Below are 16,067 nucleotides of genomic sequence, written 5' to 3' on the forward strand. Positions count from 1 at the left end.
CTTCATTCAGAATTTTATCTGTAGCACACAGTGGGCTGGATTTTATGGAGGAGGTGGAGATCCCAGCACTGGGCCGAAAAGGCGGGGGGATCACTGCCTTGGCCTTTTCGCGCTTCCCACACAAGACCCCCGCAACCATTCGTTGTTCCAGAGGCAAAATTTCTGGTGCCAGGATCTCAATCCCTTTAAAGATGGGGATCCCGCCTACAAGAGCTGCCAGCCAGCAATATCAGCAATGCCACCGGGAGCGGTGGCTACTGCCAGTACTGCAGAGGCCTTGGACTCAGGCCCAGCGTTGCAAACCTGGTAAGTGGGGTGGGGTCGCCGGGGCCAGTCTGGAAGGCCCCAGGGAGGAGTGGTCGTAAAGTCCAAGGGGACGGGGGTCCTGGGAGATGCATTGTTTCCCGGCTGGGACCCTCTATCACTCCCCCACCAAGCCCACAGGGAACGCGTCTCATTTTAAAAGGTGCCCTCCGCACATGGTGCAGCCCCCCACTCTCCCAGCCGATGGTTAAATCCCAGCGGCGGGGGGGGGGAAAGAGGCCTCTAAGTAGCCGTTAATAGGCCACTTAGGGCCTTAATTTGCCTCCGGGCAAGAAGGCCATCATTGGCCTATCATGCCCCGGGGAAATTCGCTTGGCGATGGGGCGGCAATGGGCTCTCTGTCCCTCTCCCCTCGCCACCTGTCGTGATTCTTTGGCCCTCCAGCCCCCCGCCTTAGGGGGGCCCATAAAATCCAGCCCTGTGCACGAGTTTTTGACACCACTTCCAGGATCCTAGAAATAGTCTTTGGAAGACCAGGTCTAGGTCACCCCATCGTTTTATTTATTACTTCCAACCCAAATAAGGTTGAGAATGTGCTTCAGGATTTTAGCAAAACCTTGGGGTGGATTTTAACACTACTCACCTGGGCTCCACAAGGAAAGCTCAGACTTCCCCTTCATGGATCATCCTGTTCCTTCTTACAAGATCCTCCCAGAACCCCCTTCCCCACACTTACCTGCATGCAGCTATGGGCCACATGATTTTCCACAGGCCAGCAGCTGTTGCCCATCCACTGCCTGACCATTCTAGGTGGGAAGTGGACTGGTGTATATTGTAATGAGGCACAGCCGTAAAAGAAAAACACCTCAAGTGGCCTCAAGCTGCTGCCGTTAGGTCAGAAACTAACTGATTTCCATGGTATCACGCTGTAATCATGGTATCCCCTTCCCCTCCACCACGTGGAGTGCTCTGACATGACTTTATACTTCATCTGACAGCCTGCTGAGGACCGTTTCAATCAAGGTCCATATGATGTCCAAATTCATGATTGTCTCTTTTCGAGGTATAGACTGTCAATCCACCTAATAAGTCTCATACTTGTCTAATTTGACCAGATGCCCGATAGTTTCTCAGTCCCTAAATTTCTAAAACATATATTTTTAAGGAAAGAAATCTAGTATCAGTGGGTTGGAAAAAAATGGCTGTAATTTAAATAATTAGCTATACATTGTACACTTTGACTGAGGGGTCAGTATGTCTTGAATGTGAAAAGATCTGGCATGGAGAAGCATACTCACCAGTAATCGTCTGCAATAACCAAATCGCCGACTACCATCTTCCCCAGTGAGCATGAATGAGAAGGTTTCACTGTAAAGATGATTGTTACAAGTTACTCAAACGCAAGGCAAATGAAAAAAAAAACACTGACAGAGTTTTCGTTGACTAAATGTGATTCCTTTGCTGAGAAGTTAAATACTTTTCATTATCACCAAAGCTTCCATTACAATCAATTCCTTTTAATCCTTTAAGAAATGGGATTTCAAGCTGTGCCATCAGAATTGCAACTGTGCAAGAATAAACTGAATTATGAAATCAACTGCATTGTCACACGAAACTTTGTGGATATTAATTGCTTTGATTTTTTTGAAGAAATTGACTTTTTTTTTAAATCAAGGAATGCTATATTTGGAAGTGTTTCACCAGGTTATGCTCCTAGTATAACCAGCAATAGGCAGCTGTAAATCTTGCATAATGTGTGCCACACTGTCTTTTTCTAGCATGTATTTCCCCCCTTTGGTTTTTATTTAATTCTTTATTTAATTTGAGAGGCAAATGCAATCTGTGACAAAGTTACTTCATCTCATTACCAATGATGCTCCCATGCATCCTTATTTTTCCAAATTTGAAGTGTAGAAGACCCTTTATAATCGTAGCCCTTTCAAACCTTTATTTTTTTACACTTTCCTCATCACATTTGGAGCTTCAACAACAGTTTAACAGAGTTTATTGGAATTACAGTAAACTGCATCTAGAGGGAATTGACTGAGAGTGAGTAACCAATGGCTGTACATTGAGCAGTAACTTTTGGAATATAATAAAGGAATACTGATCTGAATTTCAAGATTAACCATTATTCCAGTCCCAATGCTCATAGTCAATACACTTCTTCACTGGCTGTTGGTATAGTTCATGTTGCACCAAGAACCCTCAAATACCGCTCATCTTTGACTGGAGACCAGTACCCTCACACACATAAACATACTTTCAGCCAGCCAGCAATCAGAAGGCATTGAGAGCAGTCTTTGCTGCTCATCTCATCCTCATCCTTCAAAATACCCCAACCCCTCAAGTAAAAGGATGCCTGGAGGAAGGGAGGAGAAAGGACACAAATCGGAAACAATTAAGGGGAAGTTAATGAGTAAAAAAAAACCTCTGGTCAGTGCTTCAGGTTCACTTGCACTGTAAGTGCAATTAAACTTTCAGTCTTTTGAAACCAAAAAATGTTGAAAAACTGCCACACACAGACTTTCATTTGTTTTTGGAACAAGGAATCAGCCAATTTATTGGAAAAAAACTCATGGGAACTCCTCTTAAACCAGATAAAAATCCATAATCAGGAACAGATTATTAAAATTTTGATGTAATAAATTGTAAATAGAACCATAGAAAAATTACAGCACAGAAGGAGGCCATTCAGCTCATCATGTCAGTGCCGGCTGAAAAACTAACTGCCCAATCTAATTCCACCTTCCAGCACCTGGTCCATAGCCTTGCAGGTTACAGCACTTCAGGTGCATGTCCAGGTACGTTTTAAAATAATTGAGGGTTTCTGCCTCCACCACCATTCCTGGCAGTGAATTCCAGACACCTACCACCCTCTGGGTGAAGAAGTTTTTCCTCATGTTCCCTCTAATCCTTCTACCAATCAACTTAAATCTGTGCCCCCTGGTAATTAACCTCTCTACTAGGGGAAGCAGGTCCTTCCTATCTACACTATCCAGGCCCCTCATAATTTTTAATATTTAATTTTCCAACATTGTAGCTGTTTTTCACCATTCCTAACCCTGGAATGTGTAGTACAGTCTTTGATGGAAGGGTGTAGCAATGCTCCTTTTTCTTTAGTTCAGTCAAATCCATTACGAACTACAGAGATTAAACCCTGTCGCATCTTTCATAAAAAGACTGCAATTGTGCACCAGAATACCATGTCTCGTGAATTGATTAAAAACTCCCACCTACTTCTTTACCTGGTAAAATCTGACACTGGGCTCCAATCCTTGGCATCTGGAAAGCAGAACAGTGGGATTGCTTTCAATCGTTCTTCTGCTTCACGCACTTGCTTTGTTGGCCTTTCTAGCTGTGGAGGAGAAGCAAAATCGAGTCATGTAACTTGGACATCGTCAACAGTTCTAATAACAAGCTTAATAGTACATAATGTAACAGTACATAATGTAATACCCCTTAATGTACCATAAACAGCCCTTAGCCTAATTGTCTAATGGAAAAGCATTGGATCTTAACAGTGCTCAGAACATCATTGTTAGACTGCAACAGTACCTACAATTTCAGTGCATGAAAATCTTTAATAGAAATCTGTAATGTAACATAGTCAAATTTTAACAATTCCAATACTATCGCATAGCATAATACAACCTGGGGTGAAATCACTTCAGAAGGACTTTTTTATCATATCTAGTATTTTGGCCATGAAATTATCTTGTAAATTGTGTAAATAATTAGTATATACAACAACTGACATTATGCCCCACAAAGTCCCATGCCCCTATCAACCCTGTGCTCGCTGACCCATGTTGGCTCCTGGACAAGCAACGTTTTGATTTTAAAATTGTCATCCTTGTTGTCAAATCCCTCCATGACCTCGCCCTTCTTATCTCTGTAATCTCCTCCAGCCCCACAACCCTCCTAAACATCTGCATTCCTCTAATTCTGGCCACTTGTGCATCCCTGATTTTAATCGCTCCACAATTGGTGGCTGCGCCTTCAGCTGCCTAGGCCCCAAGCTCTGGAATACCTTCCCTACACCTCACTTTCCTCTTTTAAGACACTCCTTAAAGCCTACCTCTTTGACCAAGCTTTAGGTCACCTGACCTAATATCTTCTTTTGTGGTTCGGTGTCATATTTTGGTTTATAATGCTCCAGTGAAATGTAATTATGTTAAAGGCACTATACAGATATGTTGTTTGAATTATAGCAATTATTTTCAAAATTATCAAAAATTAGGAGAAAGTATGATTTCTTTCCTGGTATGCAGTACCTAATTGTTTTTTAATTAGTAATGTTATATTAGAAAGTACTTTGATTCTCAGCTATTGAAGCATCTTTAGGTATCTTGGAATTAAGGGTTTGCTTGTTTTTGTCATAAATGGATATGATTCAGCGCTCCTTATTTTATAAAGTTTCATCATTCCACTTAATCCCAGAAACACTACACATGAATTCATGAGGGGTTTGGATAGAGTAAATAAGGAGATACTCTTTTCACTGTTAAAAGGGTCGGTTACCAGAGGACACAAGTTTAAGGTAATCGGCAAAGCAGCCAGAGAGGAGACAAGAAGAATTTGTTTCTTGTGCAGTGAGTTGTTATGATGCAGAATGCACTGCCTGAAAGGATGGTGGAAGTAGATTTATTGGTAATTTTCAAAAGGGAATTAGAAATATATCTGAATTTTTTTTTTAAATGCAGCACTATGGGAAAGGTGGAAACTGCAACTAATTGGCTAGCTCTTTCAAACAGCCAACACATGACACACACACATATATGTTATATATATGATACATATATAAATTTAAACATAAATAAATCATGCCATTACTACATCACTGTAGTTGGACAAGCCTCTCCATTCCTGATGCAGAACGTTGGGGGTGAAAGTCAATTCATGGCCACCCATTTTGCTGGTGTAGAATTACCATTAGACCTCTGAATTTCATCTCGACATCAGCCATGCTTAAACTGCGCTAGAAATGTGACCGACATCATATTGTTTCAGGTAACTTTTATTTGTATGGGGCACCGACCTGAATCGAGCGTTTGGCACCTTGAGTATGCAACTTCAGTTCTTACACTGGTTGTAGGACCCCAACTGAGAAAATCAGGTAAAATGGGCAGATTGTACGTTGCGTGCACTCTGTGACGATGTGCCAGGCCTGCAGCCACTGGCAGGTTAGCTGGTTTACTTTGTATTATTATTGTTGCTTTGCTGTCATGGTGGATTTGCTAGCATGTATGCTGGCTTTAATGATATATTTTGGTTGTTAATATTGTTGCGTTTGCTTTGATATATTATTTTTGGCTGGTTTGTTGGTATATGTTGGGTTATTTTAGATTTTGCTGGCATATTATGATGAGTTATATTGGAAAGTATTTCAGTGGATTGTTTTGGCAGGTTAGCAGCCATATTTTGAACAGTTAAGTATACCATTCATTCAGATCCTCTAAAGAAACAGGCCATAGTATTCCAAATGTCTTTTCATAGGCTACAATAGGAATTAGAGAAAGAATCAGTGAAGAAAAAGTACTGGGCCTCAGCTCAATTTGCCTAGAGTGAGCTTATGGCACAGATTCTGTGTACTCTGTGCCCTTTGTCATTCTACATCTGCTACTGAAAAGCGTAATGGCACTGCATTTTTGTGGAGAACCAATTCACTGTTTTCTTTGGCCAAACATTTGCTTAATCAAGCTACCTAACTCTGTTGTATAAATCTGTTCTCTTTTTAAAAGGACTCCTAACTAGCAGGAGCAGATTATATGTACAATTTTTTTTGTTTTACTAGTACACCTTTTGTTACAGTGAACCCAGCTGTTTGTGTTTCCAATAACCAGTCACACTTTCCACACACATATACAGATGAAACATTACATTTTTGTCAAATTTCAAGTGGGCCTGCTGAAGTATTAGAGCCAAATATACAAGGTTGAACTCATAGATACAGAGAACTAGTGAAAACAGGCTGCTATTTTTTCACTGTTTACATCTTTAACTTATACCAGTTATTGTTCTGCTGTCCTTTCTTGATTTGGATTTGCTATCTGTGCTGGTATGTTGCTTTGCTCCCCTTATTATTGTTTGCCTTTTATTTTCCTTCGTCACTCTATTTTATCCCCATGCTCACTGAGCAGAGTTCAAGGTGTGGTCCATATAGGATGAAGACTGGAAGCGGAAACAGTGATAATAATAGCAAATGAAAAGCAAATATAACAGTGCAAGACCACACAGACTGTCAGAGTTTGTAACTTTCCTGGTCACACATAGTTTCACAGTCAGGATTCCTATTTAACACAGAAATTCCTACAAGTGTGAAAAAACCGATCTGAATGTACATTAAATTCATATAGGAAATTAACTACTAACAGGTTACTTGCAAAACTTATTTACCTTCTCGGCACAATAAAAACTGTACGATTTTGGGAAATTGTCTGAGCTACTATTTTCTGTCATTTTAAAAACTGATATTTCCATGATGATTGACACAAGTCTAGCATTTATATTGATCAATGGACTGTTTTAAATTATAGTACTCACCTTTGGAAACTGATAGGATACTTCAGGGATATAAGTGTTCTTTGAAGGTTTTTTCTTCAGTGATATCACCACAAAATATTCAAACAGTTCCCGCTCCTGCCACTCGATGAGCTCTCGTTCTAATGTGCGGTAACTGGGAGCCTTCTTTAGCACTGATTGAATGTGGACCAAACGTTGTGTGTGTGCTGGAAAACAAGGCAAAATGCAAATAAAGGTCAGAGTGTTTTTCACAGTCAACAAAGAAAATGGAATCCATGTTATCATGGAGATGAATCTGCAATTTATCGAGCTTGAGACGGTTACGAAAGTTTCCATTTTTTTTGTTAAAACTTGAGAATCTATATTTTTTAAAACTGAAAAGGATTTCATGGACATTGAATCATCTGGAGATTGCTGAACTTTGTGGGTGCTTTTTTTAAAAGGAAGGTCAACAAAAAGGTTGACCAGTAAACAAGGACTGGAAAACACATGATTTCAAGTAAACACAGCAGGTGTTCTAACTTGAAGGTGTCAGATGTTTACAAGAAAATGACAGACCACGATATATGGCTGTCACAGGATTGTTGCTGAACTGTTTTTAGTTTCATTTTGAACTGTTAAAAGCCAGCTGGTTTTTGGACTAAAAGAGGCAGTTGGCGATCTGCATATTGACCTGCCAGGAGATCAGAAGAAAAACCAGACAGTTGTTACCTCTCTTTGAAAAATCCCTGCTCTTGAAAAGAAAAATCCTGTATCAAGTTGTACTGTTGCCTCCTGTATTTTGAAGACATCCTGAATGTTTGTAGAAACCTTGCATCTTTAAAAGGACTTTGCATCGAATGTGTGAGAACTGAAACCTTTGTTGCTGCACACCTGCTGCAAGACCTACGTGAAGCCTTCTGTTGTTGAATTTCTTTGAACGCTTACCCAAAACAGACTGTTCATCAACATCGCCTGGAAAGATTCCTAGTGGCAGCCCTATTCGACTTTAGTATACCTCGCTAAAACAAAAAGACTTCCATATTCAGTGTAAGTTTTTTTTTAATTCCTTAGATTTCTTTGTAACAGCTGTAAACAAAAATCTTTTTTTTTCCCCAGTTAACCGGTTATGTATGGGAGTGTGTGTGTGAGGGCTAGGATAAAAAATACAGGGCTTTAATGTTTCAATTCGCGTCTATATTTACTTCATTGTTGGTCAAGACTCAGTTTATAATAAACAGATAATTTTATGGTTTATTAAAGAAATCCGGTTGGTGTGCCTTATTCTGCGGACAAATGGAGTATCTAATTGACTGTTTCGTTAAGTGGGAAAATTTATTGATATGCTGTGACCTGTGGAGAAGTGGGACTGAATTAACAGTGCACTCCTCCCGCCTTGGTCATAACAAGACACAAAACCAAAATCTTTCCACTGTCACATGCATCACCAGAACACAGTAAGGACAGTGTTGCACAGGTATAAAGGACGTGGCATGCACTTGTATTCAATAGTGTGACCTCTCACCTTTAAACCTGTCATCTGAGTCGCTCTCACTCTCACTGTTCTCATCTGTGAAAGGGATAAAGAAGCTGAGTGAAGGTTCCAGCAAACCAAAACAAAATTTAGTTAAGAAAAATTCCAGAACATAGACTAAACAGTCCTTGCTCCTGTAGCAGCTGTTAAAAGTTTAGCTTTTCTGAAAAAAGGATCCACAGTAGAATTTTCTATGTTAATAGAGTAGTGAGTAAGACAGTAGGTTAGCTTACTCTTCCTTACTCAACTTCATAATTGGCAAATTTAAGGAATTCAATTTAATTCAAAAAATTCTAAATAACTTTAACTTTTGCCTTTCAAACTATTCTTTGTGAAAACAATGACAGCTGATGTTCATGTCCGGATATGAAATAGCACAGGAACCTGACTAAAGTGACACAAATACCATTGTACTGCAGGATGACGCTTGTCTTTATACTATCAGGCTCAATAATTACTCAAGAAATGAAGGATACCTATGTTTGCACCTTCTATTTTCTACATGGCAAATTCTTAATCACAGACATGCCAACTCTCATAAATTGATCAAGAGAGACAGGATTTCTCAGCCAAATCCAGCCTAACTCGCCATCTTGCGAGAAGGCTGTGAAATCTTGGGATTTTTCTGCTGCTGACATTTACTCGGGAAGCCAGGTTGGGACAGGGTAGCTGATTCTCTGTCTGCTGATTGGCAACTTGGTTCCAGAGAGCAACTCTGCAAGGTCCCGAAGCTGTCGCTGGCGTTTTTTCTTAATAAAGCTAAGTATCCCACAGGGGAAAAGTTGGAGACGATGAGTCGGCGGGCCAAAGTGCTAACGCCACCTTTCACCATCTCTCTCGCACCCTCTGTCGGCTTGGACACTACAGAAGCCCTTGGGAGTTGACTTAAATCTTTGGTCTAATCTTCAAATTCCTTAAGGCATCCTCCACTCTTTTAACACCAAGTTTCTTACTGTTTTTTACTTCACTATTCATGGCCCCTCATGGCCTAAAACAGTCTTGCCCTCTCTATTCAGTTCTCTCCATGCTCTCCACTTGAAGAAAAACTCCCTAAAGCACTTTCCTTCTACTGTACCTTTCATTTCCCAACCTACTTTTTATTTTTAAACTTTCCACTCCTGCTCAGCATCCACGGTTTTACAGTCTTCGATGTAAAACACTTTGAGATTTGTCCCTGCATAAAGAGTACTGTAGCATTGCAAATTATTGTCTATTGGTACTAAAAGAGCAGCACAACTGTAGTATTCGCTATCTTTTATTCTACATGACCATGTTCATTTGCTATATTAAATTATTCCAAGATATTGCAAATGAAAATAACGATTGAAACTGATCACTAAAATTGATAATTGAAATCTGTACATTTTATTGATGGGTAGGATATATATAGTGATACACAATTGTGAGAGACAGGCTGGATGGACCAGAGGGTCTTTATGTGTCAGTTATTGTTCATACGTTTGTACTAACTTAACTGCCACCTTCATATTTTGAATAACTCAAATTTGGAGGTGATAAGATACGTCACTGTAGATAAAAGTATTTTTAATGTATTAATACATTAAGCTGAAACACGTAGGTTAGGTTTCATCCTATAAGGAGGCAGCTGTTTCAGCCAATATTGACTGTGGATTGAGGGTGGATCCTTCTTTAATACATGTGGTGATAGCAGGTAGGATTTTTTAATAAGTTTTTTGTAAAGCAATACCAGACTCAGTAATATAGGCCGGGATTTTCAGTTGCTGGTAGGGTCGGGAAGGAGTTCAGGCGCGATTTGAAAATCTCATTCCCAGAAGGCGGCATTGGATCCTGCCGCCTCCGGAATGCTACACAATTTTCAAAGGGAGTGCCATTCCAGAGGAAGGGAGAACCCGTTTGCCTCCAAAAAAGCTCCTTGAGGAGCTGGATAACGGGCTATGGAAGGAGAGAAGGCAATTTTTGAAGTAGAAATTGCTGAACCCGAAGAGTCTGGTGCAGGTTAGTGCACCGCTGTCAGGTTCAAAGCAAGCAGGGGTAAACTTTTCTTAAGCTGAAACATTTCAGTAGCTAGGGGATCTTGCACCAGATCAGGCGCTTTATCTTCCAATTGTTCTGTTTGGCCACTTTTGTGCTTGGTGAGGCTGCTGGCCCTCCAAGGTGCTGCCTGCTTTCTTCAGCTAGGCGGCAGCAGGCCCCATCATGGCTGCCATCTGCCTTTGCTGCTTGCGCTTTGCAGGAAGCTCCCACCTCTTGGTTACATCAGCTCCACTAATTGGGTACCAAGCTTGCTGCCATCCCAATTAGGGCATTTACATTTCAAGTTTGCAGAGTGGGCTCAGGACCCGGAAATTATCCAGGCATCGGCTTCCTGACCCTGATTTGAAAATCAGCTCACGGTTTTCGTAACTCTGCCCTGTTAAGAGATTTAGTAAGCCACTAACGAGGTTTATAAATCAACTATCAATCTATATTGGTTTACGTTTGAAAAAAATACAAACTCATGATGTTTATACCAAATCTCTTAATTTTTAAGAGTTTGTCTGATGAGTTAGGAGACGGTGGATTAGCCATTACTGTTAATCCCATCCTTGCTGAGTTTGGGAACCAGGAGGCGACGTGAAAAGTATCAAGTGGGATAGCACTTGAAAATCAAGCTCAGGCTACACTTACATACTTCCTGACAGCAAGTTATGCAACAGTATTGGCAGAGTTAGGCCTGGCCTAAGCCCTGGCATGCAGCAGGGCTTCAAAAATGAGGAAAAATTAACTTAGAGAGTGTCACATTGTGATTGGAAAACTACATTTTCCTCTTTAAGTACTGCAATTTTAAGTACGTCAACAAAATAATAAAGAGGAAAATGAACTTAAACTCTGGTATTTCTGTTACTTCCAGCTGGGTCAATATGAACAAGGTTAAAGACCCCAGTAACTATTTTGTTTACTTACTCTAGATCACTAAACAATTCTTTGCTCAAATCAACTCCATCATGTTTATGGCATTCTAAGTACATTTAGTTATAGAAGGCAACAGAAGCCAGCTGGTATATCTGTGGAATCAGGAAAATCTACACAACTGTCCCACTCCCAGTCCTGGGAAAAAATCTAGAATATTTAAATAAGTTATAACCTTTTTTTGACAGCTTTCAACATAGACCAAAAATGATTCTGGTTCTTTTACCAACTTTTTAAAACAATACTATTGTTTAAAAATGCTTATGGTTTGGAATACTGAGTATAATTGGCACCTCGTTGTAGAATTTTTATCCTTTAATTTTGCAGTTTCCCTTTAATTGTCCTTATTCCTTTAACTTTCAATTATATGCACTCTTCCTTTGATAACCACTAGTGTCCTCCCTAAACCAACTTTCCTCTGCTACCACTAATATTTGCCCTAGACCCATCTGACCTTGCACTGTGAATACTTATGTATATAAATTTACACCAGTGAAGTAAATGGTATTTGCAGCTGATTTTTGAGAAGGGACTCTCATCAGTTCTTAATGGTTTAGAACGGAATTAGAACTGTAGATGAAAATCAACCTCAAAATGTTTTCCTGTTCTGTTGGACCAGGGTGTCACACCTACGTGGTTGGTTAAGAGCTCATTCACATTGATATTTTGCTCATTGCACTTTTACAAAGGCCTAGCTATGGGCAGCCAAAGGGCCTGTCTGTTTCCCATAGTAGGTCCCTTTAATATATAATTCAGAGACCACTGATGTGCACAGGACCCCAAATTTCATTTTATGTTTGGAACTGGTAGGAGTGTGCATTGTGAGCTCTCCAACCAGTTTAGCTGGAGATGATGCCAAATGAGTTGTCAGTCTATATTTGGGTTTAATACCACTGGAATCAGAAGGCCAAGACCTGGAAAGTAAAGGAGGATGGAAAGGAAAATGTGGAGCAAATGAACTGAGAATTTGTGCTTACCAAGTATTCGTTGTTAATGTGTGGAAAATTTAGCACAATTTTTTTACCAAAATGATGGTTTGAGAGAGAGGGGAAACTTTCAAAAATGCCCTTGTGGATTTCTTAATTGATAATGTTGCTTACAATCCTGGTGTCAAGTAGTGGGTGGGTTAACTGTTTTACTGTTGAGCATTCATGACTTCTTGGCCAGTATTTTACGAGGAGGCTGTGGCCCCGCCCACCGGCTAGAAAGTCAGGGGTGAGTCCACCTCTGTCAGCTCTGGAAGCCATAACGGTATTTAACAGTCCTCAGTCAATTAACTGCCTGCAGTCATGGCTTCTGCTCCCAATACCCTCCCCGCCACTCCAACATGGCAGGACGTCCAACCTCCAAGAACTGCCGCCAATCAGAGGGCCAGCAGACACCGGGAGCAGTGGCCACCGTTGGGACTGCACCCAGCGGGAAGAGCCACCATGGACGCCAGTCTTGGAAGCAATTAAGTGTGGTCGAGGCTCACTGGGGCCAATCAACCAGGCCCGGGCGAGAAGGAGGGGGGTTGATGGAGAGGGCAGGGGGGGGTCTTCCAGCAGGGGCAGCCCATGCACTGGGGGAGCCTTCCATGGGGCACAGCGTGCCCGATTAAGAGGGCAACCCCCAGCTCACAAGGAAACTGCCAGGTTTAACTGGGCAGCCTCTCAGGTGGTGAGGTGCCCATCTGTCGCTGGTAAAATACCAGGGACTATGGAAAGAGGCCCTTAAGTGGTCATTACTTGACCACTTAAGGGCCTCAATTGGCCCAAGGGAAGGCAGGCCACCTGCCACCTCCCGTACTGCTGGTAAAATACCAGTGGGGGCAGGTAGGTGATGGGGACGGGGGCAGGCAGGTGACAGGCATAGTGCCTCCACCAACCCATCCAATTTTTATGTCCCCCCGCCACCTCCCAGCCTGCTCCCGGGGTGGGGGGGGAGTGTAAAATTCCAGCCCTTGTTTTTGTTGAAGGGATTGAAGGAAGGTGTTTTGAATGGAGTTTTTTGATCTGGATTAATACCCACAAGATGCTGGTAACTGTTCATTCCCTTACCTCGTAGAGATGCATTCTCAAAGTTTGATAATGAAAGCTTCTTCAGCCTTTTCTTCCCCCTCTTTGCACTATAGATGCCATTAATTTTCTGAACAAGCTGCAAGTTAAAGAAGATACACAAACATTTCATTATTGAAACTAAATTAATTTCTGTTCTGGTTCAGCCATTTCATTAATAAGAAACACCTCTCATTGAGATATTTCAGCTTTAGTGTTGGAAGCTGTGTACCTGAAATCAATACTCATCAACAAAGCAATATTCCATTAGATATCTGGTCAGTATAAACTAAGGTAAGTCAATAACAAATGCTGATACTAACAAATTAGTTTCATTGTTAAAGCTCATGAATAAACAGATAAAATGATCAATTATTGGCATAACAAATACCATTCATTTTGATTAAGTTAACTGTTTCTGTTTAATTATTTGTAAATTGCAAATAATCGGCTGGATTTTGTGGTCATGGCAGGGCTCCCGGTGCTGGGCTGAAATGACGGGGGGAATCCCCCCTTGGCCAGCTGGAGCCCTGCCGCCGCATCCCCCGTCCCCCAGAGCAATTCTACGGGGTTGGGCCAATTAACAGTCCAGTGCCAGGATCCCAGTCCCTTTCAAGACGGTGATCCTGCCTCCAAGAACTGACGGCCAAATACTGGGCCAGCAGCTCAGCAGTATCGGCAGCACCACTGGGAGCGGTGGCTACTGCCAGTACTGCAAAAGGCCTTGGAGCCGGGCCCAGTGCTGATGCCCGATCCAAGGTAAGTGAGGTCGCCGGGCCAGACTGGCAGACGCTGGCATAAGGGGTTGGGCGGGTGGGCGTTAAAATGCAGGGGGGAGGGGGTTTAGGGAGCTGCAGGTTTTCCTGGCTGGGCCTTCCAGGGGCCACAAATATCCCACTGAGGAGGCCCCCCACCTCCCTCCAAGTTGGCAGGGAGGATGCCTCGTTTTACTGGGTTAAATCCCAGTGGTGGCAGGAAGAGGTCCTTAAGTGGCTGTTAATAGGCCATCCCCATCTTCCGTCGCAATTCTATGGGCTCCCCCGCCTCCGAATCTGTCTCGAGAGGGCCATAAAATTCAGCCCAATTAATTAACCACACTTGTGTTGAACATTCAGTAGTAGTAATATAAAAATTTACAGCACTAAGATTATAAATCAGATTCACACTTTTATAGAAACATAGAAAATAGGAGCAGGAGTAGGCCATTCGGCACCACCATTCAATACCATCATGGCTGATCGTCGAAACTCAGTACCCTGTTCCTTTAGTCCTAAGAACTATATCTAACTCTTTCTTGAATATATTTAATGATTTGGCCTCAACTGCTTTCTGTGGTAGAGAATTCCACAGGTTCACCACTCTCTGGGTGAAGAAATCTCTCCTCATCTCAGTCCTAAATGGTTTATCCCTTATCCTAAGACTGTGACCCCTGGTCCTGGACTGCCCCACCATCGGGAACATCCTTCTTGCACCTAGTCTGTCCAGTCCTGTCAGAATTTTGTAGGTTTTCTATGAGATCCCCTCTCATTCTTCTAAACTCTAGCGAATACAAGCCTAATCGACCCAATCTCTCTTCATACGTCAGTCCTGCCATCCCAGGAATCAGTCTGGTGAACCTTCGCTGCACTCCCTCCATAGCAAGAACATCCTTCCTCAGATAAGGAGACCAAAACTGCGCACAATACTCCAGATGTGGTCTCACCAATGCCTTGTATAATTGCAGCAAGACATCCTTGCTCCTGTACTTGAATCCTCTCGCTATGAACGCCAACATACCATTTGCCTTCTTAACTGCCTGCTGCACCTGCATGCTTACTTTCAGAAACTGGTGCACAAGGACACCCAGGTCACGTTGCACCTCTCCCTTTCCCAATCTATTGCCGTTCAGATAATAATCTGCCTTTCTGTTTTTGCCACCAAAGTGGATAACCTCACATTTATCCACATTATACTGGATCTGCCATTTATTTGCCCATTCACTTAAGCTGTCCAAATCACCCTGGAGCTACTCTGCATCCTCCTCACAGCTCATACTCCCACCCAGCTTTGTGTCATCTGCAAACTTGGATATATTACATTTAATCCCCTTATCTATATCATTAATATATATTGTGAATAGCTGAGATCCTAGCACTGATCCCTGCAGTACCCCACTAGTCACTGCCTGCCACTCGGAAAAAGACCCGTTTATTCCTACTCTTTGTTTCCTGTCTGCCAACCAGTTCTCTATCCATGTCCGTACCTTACCCTCAATCCCATGTGCTTTAATTTTGCATGTTAACTTCTTATGTAGGACCTTATCGAAAGCCTTCTGAAAGTCCAAATACACCACATCCACTGGTTCTCCCTTATCTATTATACTAGTTACATCCTCAAAAAATTCCAGTAGATTGTAAATTCATGTTGACTTTGTCTGATCATGTCATTGTTTTCCAAGTGCTCTGCTATTACATCTTTCATAATTGACTCGATCATTTTCCCCACTACTGATGTCAGCCTCCTTTTTTAGATAGTGGGGTTACATTAGCTACACTCCAATCCATTGGAACTGTTCCAGAGTCTATAGAATTTTGAAAAATGACCAGCAATGCATCTACTATTTCAAAAGCACTTCCTTAAGTACTCTGGGATGTAGATTATCAGGCCTTGGGGATTTATCGGCCTTCAATCCCATCAATTTGCCTAACACCATTTCCCTACTAATACTGATTTCATACAGTTCCTCCTTCTCACTAGACCCTATGTTCCCCAACATTTCTGGGAGGTAATTTAGAGAGAGTCAAGCAGGCCCTTTGGCC

General features: G+C 41.8%; 1 protein-coding gene across 5 annotated transcripts in view; it reads right to left on the reverse strand.

The window, feature by feature from the left end:
- LOC137377078 (DENN domain-containing protein 2B-like) overlaps window positions 1–16,067 on the reverse strand; it is a 565,382-nt gene that overhangs the window by 124,435 nt on the left and 424,880 nt on the right. For 4 of the 5 annotated variants that reach the window (XM_068046345.1, XM_068046343.1, XM_068046344.1 and 1 more), the window contains 5 exons: window positions 13,273–13,369; window positions 8,294–8,338; window positions 6,811–6,995; window positions 3,513–3,622; window positions 1,563–1,632 (listed from right to left, as the gene is read on the reverse strand). In XM_068046345.1, the coding sequence (XP_067902446.1) occupies window positions 1,563–1,632; window positions 3,513–3,622; window positions 6,811–6,995; window positions 8,294–8,338; window positions 13,273–13,369 (507 nt within the window). The remainder of the gene's footprint in view (window positions 1–1,562; window positions 1,633–3,512; window positions 3,623–6,810; window positions 6,996–8,293; window positions 8,339–13,272; window positions 13,370–16,067) is intronic. The other variant, XM_068046347.1, reaches the window with a different exon arrangement.

The sequence above is a fragment of the Heterodontus francisci genome, chromosome 14 (genome assembly GCF_036365525.1).
Source record: "Heterodontus francisci isolate sHetFra1 chromosome 14, sHetFra1.hap1, whole genome shotgun sequence".
Taxonomy (NCBI): Eukaryota; Metazoa; Chordata; class Chondrichthyes; order Heterodontiformes; family Heterodontidae; genus Heterodontus; species Heterodontus francisci.